General features: G+C 39.0%; 3 protein-coding genes across 7 annotated transcripts in view; 2 read left to right on the forward strand and 1 right to left on the reverse strand.

The window, feature by feature from the left end:
* The first annotated feature begins 147 nt into the window (after window positions 1-147).
* On the forward strand, window positions 148-5,757 carry riox1 (ribosomal oxygenase 1). 2 transcript variants are annotated; one of them, XM_020603992.1, is made up of 15 exons: window positions 148-283; window positions 634-783; window positions 937-1,076; window positions 1,393-1,492; window positions 1,801-1,914; window positions 2,246-2,352; window positions 2,449-2,556; window positions 3,084-3,118; window positions 3,379-3,557; window positions 4,237-4,341; window positions 4,440-4,581; window positions 4,756-4,876; window positions 5,079-5,178; window positions 5,268-5,354; window positions 5,542-5,757. In XM_020603992.1, exons 1-15 carry the CDS (start codon window positions 197-199, stop codon window positions 5,599-5,601), a joined length of 1,635 nt encoding a protein of 544 aa, XP_020459648.1. In that variant the 5' UTR covers window positions 148-196; the 3' UTR covers window positions 5,602-5,757. The 2 variants fall into 2 exon arrangements, with proteins under 2 accessions (XP_020459648.1, XP_020459647.1); XM_020603991.1 differs by having other exon boundaries at window positions 150-283; window positions 934-1,076; window positions 5,542-5,752.
* A 2-nt stretch (window positions 5,758-5,759) lies between these two features.
* ndufb1 (NADH:ubiquinone oxidoreductase subunit B1) lies at window positions 5,760-8,413 on the reverse strand. Of its 4 annotated transcripts, XM_020603995.1 has the most exons (4): window positions 8,325-8,413; window positions 7,478-7,564; window positions 6,458-6,602; window positions 5,760-6,006 (listed from the first exon to the last, which is right to left on the reverse strand). In XM_020603995.1, exons 3-4 carry the CDS (start codon window positions 6,595-6,597, stop codon window positions 5,970-5,972), a joined length of 177 nt encoding a protein of 58 aa, XP_020459651.1. In that variant the 5' UTR covers window positions 6,598-6,602; window positions 7,478-7,564; window positions 8,325-8,413; the 3' UTR covers window positions 5,760-5,969. The 4 variants fall into 4 exon arrangements, with proteins under 4 accessions (XP_020459651.1, XP_020459652.1, XP_020459650.1 ...); XM_020603996.1 differs by lacking the exon at window positions 7,478-7,564 and having other exon boundaries at window positions 8,325-8,377; XM_020603994.1 differs by lacking the exons at window positions 7,478-7,564; window positions 8,325-8,413 and adding an exon at window positions 6,934-7,085.
* cpsf2 (cleavage and polyadenylation specific factor 2) overlaps window positions 7,592-11,688 on the forward strand; it is a 7,727-nt gene continuing 3,630 nt past the window's right edge. Inside the window, 11 exon segments of the mRNA XM_020603990.1 lie at window positions 7,592-7,863; window positions 8,244-8,410; window positions 8,959-9,118; window positions 9,224-9,329; window positions 9,420-9,549; window positions 9,636-9,751; window positions 10,298-10,485; window positions 10,628-10,918; window positions 11,100-11,200; window positions 11,537-11,685; window position 11,688. The exon segment at window position 11,688 is cut by the window's right edge and continues 51 nt beyond it. Of these exon segments, the coding sequence (XP_020459646.1) occupies window positions 8,262-8,410; window positions 8,959-9,118; window positions 9,224-9,329; window positions 9,420-9,549; window positions 9,636-9,751; window positions 10,298-10,485; window positions 10,628-10,918; window positions 11,100-11,200; window positions 11,537-11,685; window position 11,688 (1,391 nt within the window). The 5' untranslated portion in view covers window positions 7,592-7,863; window positions 8,244-8,261.

Genomic DNA, 11,688 nt, shown 5'->3' on the forward strand with positions numbered 1-11,688 from the left:
TTTTACTGCAATACATTTTGGGGTGTTTTCAACTACTGTATTTGGAGCATTAGCTTATAATACAAACGTTAGTAAGCTGTGACTTGCACTGTGAGTCTATGGGTGGCGGTAGTGAGTTCATTATGAGGCAAACGTACACAAATAGCTGTAGAAGGAGAGGCTCCAGCAGTCGCACAGTGATGATGTAAAATGGAAAATGGAGAGCAAACACATGTCAGCTTTTGCTTTGTATCAGACGTTTTCAACAGATTTGGCTTTTCCTGCTAAGAAGCCTTCACTGCAGGTAGACGGTATTTAAATAATGTGGTTAGTGTAGCTACGACATTATTGCTCTGGTTTAGTGGCTGTGTGGTTTCTTGTGTCAAAGCTGCAGGACGAACAGTAGCCTACTGAAAATAGCACAGTCCTGGTGGCAATTTAATTACTAAAACAGCTAGTCTATGCTGCTCTTTTAACTTGTATATATTGTGTATTTATTTTGTTTTGGGGGGGGGGGCATTGAGCTGGAATCGAGTTCCTTGTGTTCTTGAAATATTTGGCAATGACGTTTATGCTTATTTTTCAGCAAAATGCCTTTCAATACATGTCCTGCAAAAAAAGTGTGATATCATGTCAACTTCTGTGTCTTTCTAGGTAGCAGCTAAGAATAAAAAGAAAAGGGAGACCACGGTTGCAAGCAAGAAGGTCAACACAGCTAAATTTCGCTTAAAGAATGAAAAGAGCAAACTGCGAAAAAAGCTGAAGATGGCACAAAGACAGGAGAACCTTAAGGCCAATACAGAAGTAAGTGTGTACGTGCTAAGATCGATGCCAGGAGGTGCTACGTTCATGAAAAAGTATCTGTTTATCTGAATTTCAACATTGTTTTCCTCACTGTGATGACAGTGTCAGTCGTTTTATCATTTATATCATGGAGTCTATATGTTTCAAAAGCAGGAGGAGGAATGTGTAACCAGAGATGGTGAAGCTCTAGATGCTTTGCTCGCCGACCTGGCCAGAGTCAACAACAGCAGAGAGAGAGCATTCAAACTGTTCCAGTGGCTCATCAACCCCATTCCTGCCAAAAGCTTCTTCAGGTAATGCTGGCCGTGTTTCTCTCTTGCCTGTAGGATCATTTAGAATGGGTGAAGATAAAGTGCCATAACTCCTTCTCTGTCATTCTCTGCTCCTGCTTTGTGACAGTGAACTTTTCAGCTTACTTGGTTTTTAAAGCTTTATTTAACATAGAAAGTATGAGGAATTTCTCCACCTCTAAAGGTACTTTACTTCACCAAATTTAAAGATGCATGGTTTTCTCTGGATAGGTTTTAAATTAATTACAACATCTGATCTAAAGTTTGATTTCTTTTGCTGGAACTTTCACCAAATTGTACATTGATTTTCCTCTTGAAGGGACACTTGGGAAAAGAAGCCCATTCTTGTTCAACATAAGAATCCAAATTACTACAAGGGACTGTTCTCCACAGCAGAGTTTGATCGCATATTAAGGGAGGTAAGGATCATAGACACTTGCCCATCCTGCTTTTGTCTGCAGTTTTTCTACCTGTGTTGTAAACTGTCAGTCTGTTATCCTTAAGACAGACAAGGTATGACTATATATCATAAAGTGTAAAAGTGAGTCAAATACTTTTCTGTATGTAATGTGGGAATGTTTCTTCTTTTTTCTTTTTACTTCTGTGTTCTGTCACCAGTTTTAACTGTAAGAATTTGTCTTGTGGTACTGGAGAAGTTCATAGAAAACTTGAACGAAGACAAAATTCTTTCACACTGAAATACATGTTTTGGACATTTTAATTTAAGGAGGAAGTTCAGTACGGAGTGAACCTTGATGTCACGAGCTACACTAATGGCAAGAGGGAGACGCACAATCCTCCAGGGAGAGCTCTGCCTCTCACTGTGTGGGCCTTCTATGAGGTAAAGAGGATAAAGTGAAGCAGGAAGTCAAATAATATGTAAACACTGTCATTATTTTCAATGTAAAATTATAGTAATTATGCATTTTTATGATTACATTCCTAAGAATTGGCTCTTTGCAAATGAGCTGCACCAGCTTTCAATAAAGTGTCTTCTCACTCAGACCACCTTCATTAAAAAAAAACAGATGCGTTTATGTATCAAGCAGTGTATTAATTTTGTTTTGTTTTATTATGCTGCAAGCTAGAAGTTATTTTGTGCCCCGTGCATTAACTGTATCACTGCATCATCCACGCAGACTAGTAATCACCATTGTATCTCAATTTCCCAGAGTGGTTGCTCCCTCCGCATGCTGAATCCCCAGGCTTTCTCCTCAACAGTGTGGAACGTGCTGTCCATTCTTCAGGAGCAGTTTGGCAGCATGGTAGGAGCCAATGTGTAAGTATGTCAGGCAAAAAAAAAACTCACTGGAAACATTTAGGTCTGCTATTTCAGTTTTTGTTTGAGTATTAAATGTGAGTTTTTCTTCACCAGATACCTGACACCCCCTGGAACACAAGGCTTTGCTCCACATTATGACGACATTGAGGCATTTGTGGTCCAGCTGGAGGGGAAGAAATGCTGGAGAGTGTACAACCCAAGGTAAGATACAGTGAGGAGCACCAAGATAAAGTCACACCAACAAATACAGAAAAATAATGCCAATAGATGTTTTCAACATTCTGAGATTGAAGTCCTGTGCACTAATCACTTGCATTAGGTAGCTGATCTAGTTATGCTTTAGATATAAACAAGATGAGTTCACTCAGCTTTTTTCATTTATTTGTTTAATCCTGGTGATTTGTAGTGAGGCAGCAAGGTTTTTGGATCGGAAAAGCAGCCTAACAGATCCAGGATAACCATGTCGCAGATGTACCAGGATGCTTTTATGCAGATTTACCTAATGTGGCTCATGATGCACTAAATGATTTGTCAGTAGTTGGAGTAGTCTCTATTTTGGGTTTTGGTTTTCTTTGACATGTGGCTCATGATGCACTAAATGATTTCCCAGTAGTTGGAGTAGTCTCTATTTGGGGTTTTGGTTTTCTTTGAATTTTTATCCAGCCTTAGTTTAATGTGTGAGAGATTGATACTTAGAAATGTGATCTTGTTTTTCTTACTTTTTTCAGGACAGAAGATGAGAATTTGCCTGTACTTTCAAGTCGTGAGTAACAAAATAAACATACAGTATACACTGTTTATACACTATATAATTTATGGTTTGCTTCTTGTAGTAAAAACCCTTTGTTTCAGTTTGGTTGTAAACAAGATTCACAGATGAATCTTGATGTTATTGGCTTTAGACATCTACTGAGAGACTGCTTGGTCATTGCACAGCTGATGATATGGCGCTGTTGTCTTTTTGGAGTGGATAAACTGTAACACAGACAGCGGTCATTTCTCAGTGTTGTGTTTCCTCCCTAGCGAACTTCGATCAGGCAGACATTGGGAGGCCGATCCTGGAAGTGGTGCTAGAAGCCGGAGATCTTCTCTACTTTCCACGAGGATTCATCCATCAGGGTTACTGCCTCCCAGAGGCTCACTCCCTGCACATCACCATCTCCTCTTACCAGAAGAACAGCTGGGGGGATTTGTTACAGAAGGTAAAACAATCTGATCTCTACTGTGACAGTTAACAGATGGAGACAAAGGCTGTATTCAGAAGTCTAGATGTATATATACATAAACAAGACAGCAGGTGCCAGCCTGTTTCTTATATCAAGCCTTTATTGATATAACATTACAGTGAAATAACCAGTGGGATTTTCCCTTTAATACTCCAGTTTTGATTACAGTAAAATGAGGGTTATTTAATCTACAGCCACTTTATGTCAGCATTTACATTTGTTGTAACGCAGAAAACTCTTATCCACACAGACAAATCTTTCTATTTACAGTAGCAGAGGATTTTAGGAATACAGAACAAGTCAATTCTTCTAGTTGAGTGGTGATAACACAAATGCTTCACCAATGTGTTAAATCGTTTTTGGTTTTATTTTAGTACAACTCCCACTGTGTTAGTTTAGAAATCAGCTGATTGCATAAGGGAAAAACAGAACAGCAGTAAATGCTCAAAATATAAGAACCCTGTGGGTTATCATATAAATTTTAATTTAGAATGAACTGCTCTATTGACTGTTTTATAAAATGAAGATGCAAAGCTTTCCACAATCACAAACTGAAAGCACATATTAATTAGCTGTCATAAGGATTCTAAATAAATGAATAAACAGATGAACAACCAGTTTATTTTTGCCAAAGGTTTCAATCTCCTCTTTTCAGGTGGTTCCGGCAGCATTAGAAATAGCAATGGAGGAGAATGTGGAGTTCAGACAGGGATTGCCTCTGGACTACCTGATGTACATGGGAGTACAGAATTCTGACAAGGTCATTAATCAGTTATTTTATTTTACTGGTCACTTCCTGCCATCATCCTTGTCTATTTACCGAATTATCCACCAGCAACCCAAGTTCTCTATGTGTAGGATGACCCACGCAGGGCACAATTCTTCTCACAAATTGAGAGCTTGATGAAGAAGCTAACAAAGTATGCCCCAGTTGACGCTGCTGTGGATCAGAAAGCCAGGGATTTCCTGCATGACTGCCTGCCTCCCATGCTGACACCAGGTAAATGATGTCTGTAATCATCTCATTTCCAGTACACTCAATTCAGGAGTGCAGTTGGAGAGCAGGAAATTCTCAGGCATTAAAGTGTGAATGTTTCTGAATAAAACAGGATGTCCTGTGAATGAGCGAGATACATAATGCTTCACTGTAACAAATGTACTCCACCTTCCACAGACGAGTTAGCCAGCAGTGTTCAAGGAGCACCTGCTAGGTGGGAGGACGGACAAGTTATTGATGTGGGTGCACACATTAATGCCCAAACCCAAGTAAGGGTCCTCCGTGCAGGGTGTGCCAGGTAATGCAGAATTTTATTGCATTTCACAGCATGTTCACACCAGGTGGGGTTAGAATAAACTATTCAAAATATGGAGTATAGTATCTTTGACTATATGTTAGGAATTTCTGCTTTAATGATCCATCAAAGCAGAAATAAAGACTATGTAAAAAAAAAAAAAAAAAAAAAAAAAAGGTAGTTTATAGGCTTCTTCTCTTACCAGATTATGCAGTGACGGAGAAGCTGTTCACCTGTACTACACAACAGACAACTCCAGAATCTACCACAAAGAGGAGCTCAAGAGTTTTGAAATAAAACCAGAGGTAAAGATTGGAAGCTCTGTGCAAATCTCATCTGTTGAACATAGTGGCCTAATGATGTGTTCAGAGCCTAATAATCATTTTCGTTTCAGCACACTGATGCAATCGAATTTCTGATACATTCATATCCAAAGTTTGTGACAGTGGGAAACTTGCCGTGTGATGCTACAGAGGACAAGGTATGTTTTCTGTGTGAAGTCATGTTTTGGGGATGCTGGGTCTTTTGTAACAATTTGAGTTATTGGTAGCCATTTACTTGATTGCACCCTTATCATTTTAATCTAACTGGATCAAGAGATATCCATAAATGAGTATATGTTTCTGAAGTTTGTTTGAGTTAGCCTCATAGTTTTTTTCTTCCCCCAGGTTGCTTTAGCTGAGCAGCTTTTTGAGAAGGGGATCATCCACACTGCACAACCCCTGTAGCGACCAGATTCTTCAGTCGTGCATCATGACCGCATGAGCAGATCCAGATTGCCTTTATACAAAATATGATCTTTAATGAAAAACACTTATTGTCCCAAGTAGATGTAATTAGTTGGGTGGTTTTATGAACTTGTTTCCCGTTCAGCATCAATTAAATCTTTTTTTTTTTTTAATGAAGTGATTCTGTGTTATGTAACCAAAGTCACCAAATGATTTTGATGAAAAGGGCATGTTTATTAATTACTGACACAACTCAAAGACTACTGATATATCAAACTCAACAGAAGAGGTATAGGTATCATCTTAAATATTCTGATTTGAGGGCCACCCATCAGTCGTTGACAGGCCACCTTCAAGGTAGGGGTAGTCTACTTCCAAGTCACCTCCTCACCAGGCTTCAGCTCCCTACAGAGAAGAGAAATTTGAATGTTACATAAGATTTGCCTAGACCAAGGTGGATATTAGATGACTTTATGGCGGTTAATTAATTGATTTGAAAAACTGTATTAAATATCCTGTTTCACTTTTACTGATCCTGTTTACATAGTTATTAGAATGCTTACTATCACAATACTAGAGGTTATAAACATATTTTGCTACTACTGTGTGAAATAGCTGTCATCTCAAATGTTTGGTTGAGGTGTCTGTATATTGAGCAACTGATATTTTACTACAACATCTAAAACTATTGTTCTGTTTCAGTGACCTGCAGACTCAAAACAACTATCCACAAAATGCATAGTCATAAATCCAAACTGTGTGTGGGTATACAGTAGCAGAGAACATTAGCACGTGATTTTGACATAAAAAGCTAAGAGGCCTGTTTTCCTTCAGGAAGCCCGTTATGTGTTGTTACCTGCTATACAAAGCACTTTTGTTCCTGAAAGTTGTCAGCTTCTGATCCTGTAGTCTGTCAAGGTACCATCCAATCACAAAGCCCGCGGGGACCAATATGTTCACCCAGTGCTCACGCACAAGTGCTACAAAGTTGACCATGGTTCCTTAGAGAAATAAGCAGAAGACATTATGTACTATTCTGTGGCATTTTTTTCTTTGGTCAAATACATTAACACTAATGGAGAGTGACTGAACTGTCCATTTCCCCACAAACTTAAAGCTGATACAATTATTAAAAAATGACATTGACAAATACAATATTGCTTTAAACCTTGTGGATCTGATTATCATGGCCCCTGCCAATAAAACCAGTGCAACGTCTTCAAGGTAAGAAAGAGGAAAACTGAATTAATTCAAGTACCTACGTGACATGAGACAAAGCTACCTTCTACCATTTGCTGGCAGGTCTAAGCCATATGTAATAGATTGTTCTACCTGCCACTAAATAAAAATCCATCCATTTAAAAATGTCTGAAGACACTGAAAATCGGAGGAAGTGATTATAATCTTTAGGAAAAGCTGGTATCACACTAATCTCTCTGAAAGGATTAATAGGTAACCCCACAATAAAATTCTTAAACTTTCCCCATCCTACCCACAGATCTACCTATTAGGTCCACCTCTTTTTATAGGGCCTCCACAAACTAATATGGAACCAATAAAGCTGATTGGACATATTACTAATTGGGAACTGACAGGACGACATAACTAAAACTGCATATGACAAGTCATAACTATTGATAGCCTTTGGATGGACTATTTGTTTACAGAAAAGTAATGTAACAGGACCACAAGCAGCAGCATCTGGCTAACTAGTCAATTAGCTAGCTAGCTAGCATTAGCAGTCGATGTCAGGTTTTCATTGAAAATGGTTTGTCATTTAAAATAATTATTTTGCCTATAGCAGGGTAAACATGTTACAATACAATAACTAGAATAACAAAGAGACTCGACATTTAAATACATAAATATTACGTACTGTTTACACCAAGCTGTAGCCTTCAGCTCTTCATCCGCTAGGTAGAGGGCACTGGACTCTACCAACTTGCAGCTATGTTGGTGGTCACTTGAACATAAAAACGTTATTGTAGTGGCCTTGCAGTCGCTATTATATCAGTTACAAAATATTAAAGCTCTATAAAAGCAAATTTATCTTTATGTATTATGGTAAAAATTAGTATTAGGTATTGTTTCACTAAAATGATTTTTATATTCACACTGCCATAATGGGTACGTCCTATTGCCCTTTCACCCATGATGTAGCGGCAAACATGTCTGCTAATCAAGTGTGTGACGTTCTATGATAATACTTTATTCAACATCCCTAGCTACAACGTCCTAATGTTGGAATCATAACAACTTCAAGTAATTGTAGATACTTCTATTTCAACGCATGAAGATTTATAGTATTTCATTTTTAATGGTACGTCGCACGTTTCTTTGTTGATTAAAGGGATTTACAGCCACGAGCTAAAATATATAATAGCTAGCATGCTAAATAGACAGTTTGCTTGGTAACTTGGATGAGCGTGTGCAACATTATAACGTTACAGAGACAATAACCACATCGTTCAGTTTATTTTTACTATAGGACCATCGTTTTGCTCGTTTCCTCTGTAAATTAGGTTGAATGAATTGAATGAGTTTGAGGTACAGCACTTAACGTGGTGTGTTGTGTTTATTAGCTTAATTTTGCGTTACGATCAGCAAAATCTAGGTTAATGCTAATCTGCTTGTACTTTCAGCGTGATAATTGAAGAAAAATGACGTCAATTATCAAGCTGACTGCCTTGTCAGGGGTTCAGGAGGAGTCGGCCCTCTGTTACCTGCTGCAGGTGGATGAATTCCGCTTCCTCCTGGACTGTGGATGGGATGAGAACTTCTCAGTGGACGTCATTGATGCTATGAAACGGTATTTATAGCATCTCTTCTCTGCTTACACCCATTGCCCCCTTTCTGTGAATGAAAACGATCCGGATATGATTGATGACCAACTGTAACATGTTGCATTTGTACAGCATAGCCGGTTGTAGTTAACGGATGGTTGTTGCATCCGTGACATGGCCATGTCACTTCGCACTATGTAACATCAGAAAGAGTATTCTGCTCAACTCATTGTATAAGCATTGGTCGTTTCTTACCTTGAGTACTATAACACTCAGCACCCATCTATCTAAACTTCCTCATTCAGGTTTATGAGTCTTGTTCGTTGTCTTGTGAAATGAGTTACCAAACCCAGTTTATTTAGCAGACTCCCGCTCTGCCTTTAATAAAAAAAGCTAAACAAAAGACCCATTGTATGCACTTGTGCACTTTAAGTACTCATGTCAGGTTAACCGTGCAACTGAGTGCCGATGCACTTTTTGTCCTACTGTGGCTTGAATTGTACCTCATTTGTATATTGCTTTGGACAAAAGTGTGCCAAGTGATTTGAATGTGAATGTTATTTGTCCTCCTCAGATATGTTCATCAAGTCGATGCTGTGCTCCTCTCCCACCCTGATCCCATACACCTGGGAGCCCTGCCATACGCTGTGGGCAAACTGGGTTTAAACTGTACTATCTATGCAACAATTCCTGTCTACAAGATGGGTCAGATGTTCATGTATGATCTTTATCAGGTAAGAGGGGGCTATGGGAAATGTCTTGTATGTAGAGTTCTTTATAAAAGAGCTTGCTTTGAAGACTACCATTGCTTCCATAATAATTTCTTTCTTTTCACTTAGTCTCGAAACAACAGTGAAGATTTCACTCTGTTCACCCTTGATGATGTGGACTGTGCTTTTGATAAAATCCAGCAGCTGAAATACTCTCAGATTGTAAACCTAAAGGGTGAGTTAGTTGCACATCCTTGTAGGTCAGAAGTCACCCAGGTTTGCTAAAGATACCAAAGTGTTTTCTATATTTCTTTTAACTTGGCAGGGAAAGGACATGGTCTCTCCATCATGCCGCTTCCAGCTGGTCACATGATTGGAGGGACTATTTGGAAAATTGTTAAGGACGGAGAGGATGAGATCGTTTACGCTGTGGACTTCAATCACAAGAGAGAGATGTGAGCACAAAGCATATATATAAAGTGGAATTTTGTTTTGTTGTTTGTTAGTTAATGCCATGTTTTATTGTTTTCTTTTCCTTTAGCCACCTGAATGGGTGTTCACTGGAGAGCATCAGTCGTCCTTCTTTACTCATTACAGACTCTTTCAATGCTACATATGTACAGACGCGTCGCAAACAAAGGGATGAGCAGCTCCTTAGTAAGTAATCTTCACAGGACTTGTTTGTGTAATGCTATATTATAATAGCATATTCCATTAAATTAATAATGATGATAATACTAAACATTATGTAGTGGTTAAAAACATATAATTTAATCATGATGTTTCCATTTTGACTCCTACTGGGGACGTCAGAATTATGATTCAGAAGCCATATTATCAGTCCTCTTAGACAGGGCATGCCTTATTTGATATTGTGTGAAAAACAAGACAGTTTGTGGTGTCACTATGTTAGACTTTCAAAAGTCATTCTTTTTCACCTCTGCTACCTCTTTACCGAAGACAAATTCCTTGTGTGTGTAACATACTTGGCCAATAAAAGCGATTATTATGTTTATCAAATCATTCATTAGACAAAGAACGAACTGAACCTTCTTTTTTCTTACTGTTTTTACTGTACTATTATTTTTTTTCTTTGTCCTGTGTCCATTTAAGTGAAACTGCTAGATTTAAAACTCATGCAATGGGTAAAAAAAAAAAATCTCCTTTTATTCTCATTGATATTTGTATTTTTCTTGCTCATAGCCAATGTGATGGACACCCTTCGTGGTGACGGTAATGTCCTTATTGCTGTGGACACAGCCGGCCGTGTGCTGGAGCTGGCACAGCTCCTGGATCAGATTTGGAGGACAAAGGATGCTGGGCTAGGAGCTTACCCACTAGCTCTGCTGAACAATGTCAGCTACAATGTAGTAGAATTCTCAAAGTCCCAGGTGTCAATCACAGTTTTTTCACACTTTTCTTATTTTTACTGTTCCTTATTTGTTAATTTAGCATGATAAATGGCCAGATTTTAGAATTAATCCAAATAAATGTACACAATAACACATTTTATACTCTCCTGTTTGTCTGTAGGTGGAGTGGATGAGTGACAAGCTAATGAGGTGTTTTGAGGACAGGAGAAACAACCCCTTCCAGTTTCGTCACTTGAACCTGTGCCACAGTCTGGCAGACCTGGCCCGGGTGCCGAGCCCAAAGGTGGTGCTTTGCAGCCAGCCAGACCTCGAGTCTGGCTTTTCTCGAGAACTCTTCATCCATTGGTGTCAAAATGCTAAAAACGCTATCATCTTGACCTACCGCACCACACCTGGGACCCTGGCCCGCTACCTCATTGACAACCCCGGAGAAAAGATGCTAGATCTGGAGGTGGGACCCACAGGCACAGTGCTGATTTACTGTGACACACTGCTGAGATTTATCTTTTCAGACAGAATTTACCCCACGGGATGCTCCTGTCTCACATTCAGACTGAGCCAACGAAAACAACAAAATGTGTCATTCTATCATTTGCACTATATCTATATTTCCCCTCTTCCCATTATGACAGGTGAGGAAAAGAGTGAAGCTTGAAGGCAAGGACCTAGAGGAATACCTCGAAAAGGAGAAAATAAAAAAAGAAGCAGCTAAAAAACTTGAACAAGCAAAAGAGTAAGTCTCAGCAGAGATCCGATTTTCAGTGGATACGTAACAGTTGCATGTCTTTTGTGATGATTCTTCATACCCGTTGGTGTTGCGAAACATCTTATTTAACAGTCTGATGGCAACTAAAACAGTAAATTATGTAAAAAGCCAACAGAAATGCAGATAGAGGTCTAGATTCCAAGTTTAAAACAAACTGTTCAAATGGAAATCTGTCAATGAGAGATGAGTCATGATACTGTTAACACAACCTTTATAATCTGCAACCGAACAAAAATCTATTGTCTGCCACAGAAAAATGTAACTTGCGTGTCCACAGTTGGTATTTATTTGAAACATTTGCAGGGTGGATGTGGACTCCAGTGATGAGAGCGATATGGATGACGATCTGGATCAGCCAGCTGCAGTAAAGAGCAAACACCACGACTTGATGATGAAGGGTGAGGGGAACCGCAAAGGCAGTTTCTTCAAACAAGCCAAAAAATCTTACCCAATGT

Source organism: Monopterus albus, unplaced genomic scaffold, assembly GCF_001952655.1.
Source record: "Monopterus albus unplaced genomic scaffold, M_albus_1.0 scaffold63.1, whole genome shotgun sequence".
NCBI lineage: Eukaryota > Metazoa > Chordata > Actinopteri > Synbranchiformes > Synbranchidae > Monopterus > Monopterus albus.

Coding starts and splice junctions, on each gene's coding strand:
- riox1 (XM_020603991.1), top strand. CDS start 197: ATGGAGAGCAAACACATGTCAGCTTTTGCTTTGTATCAGACGTTTTCA. Junction 2,557..3,083: donor TGGAGAGTGTACAACCCAAG/GTAAGATACAGT, acceptor TACTTTTTTCAG/GACAGAAGATGAGAATTTGC. Junction 4,342..4,439: donor GAGTACAGAATTCTGACAAG/GTCATTAATCAG, acceptor CTCTATGTGTAG/GATGACCCACGCAGGGCACA.
- ndufb1 (XM_020603993.1), bottom strand. CDS start 6,893: ATGGTAGAAGGTAGCTTTGTCTCATGTCACGTAG. Junction 6,603..6,859: donor CTTTGTCTCATGTCACGTAG/GTACTTGAATTA, acceptor TATTTCTCTAAG/GAACCATGGTCAACTTTGTA. Junction 6,007..6,457: donor AAAAGTGCTTTGTATAGCAG/GTAACAACACAT, acceptor TCTTCTCTGTAG/GGAGCTGAAGCCTGGTGAGG.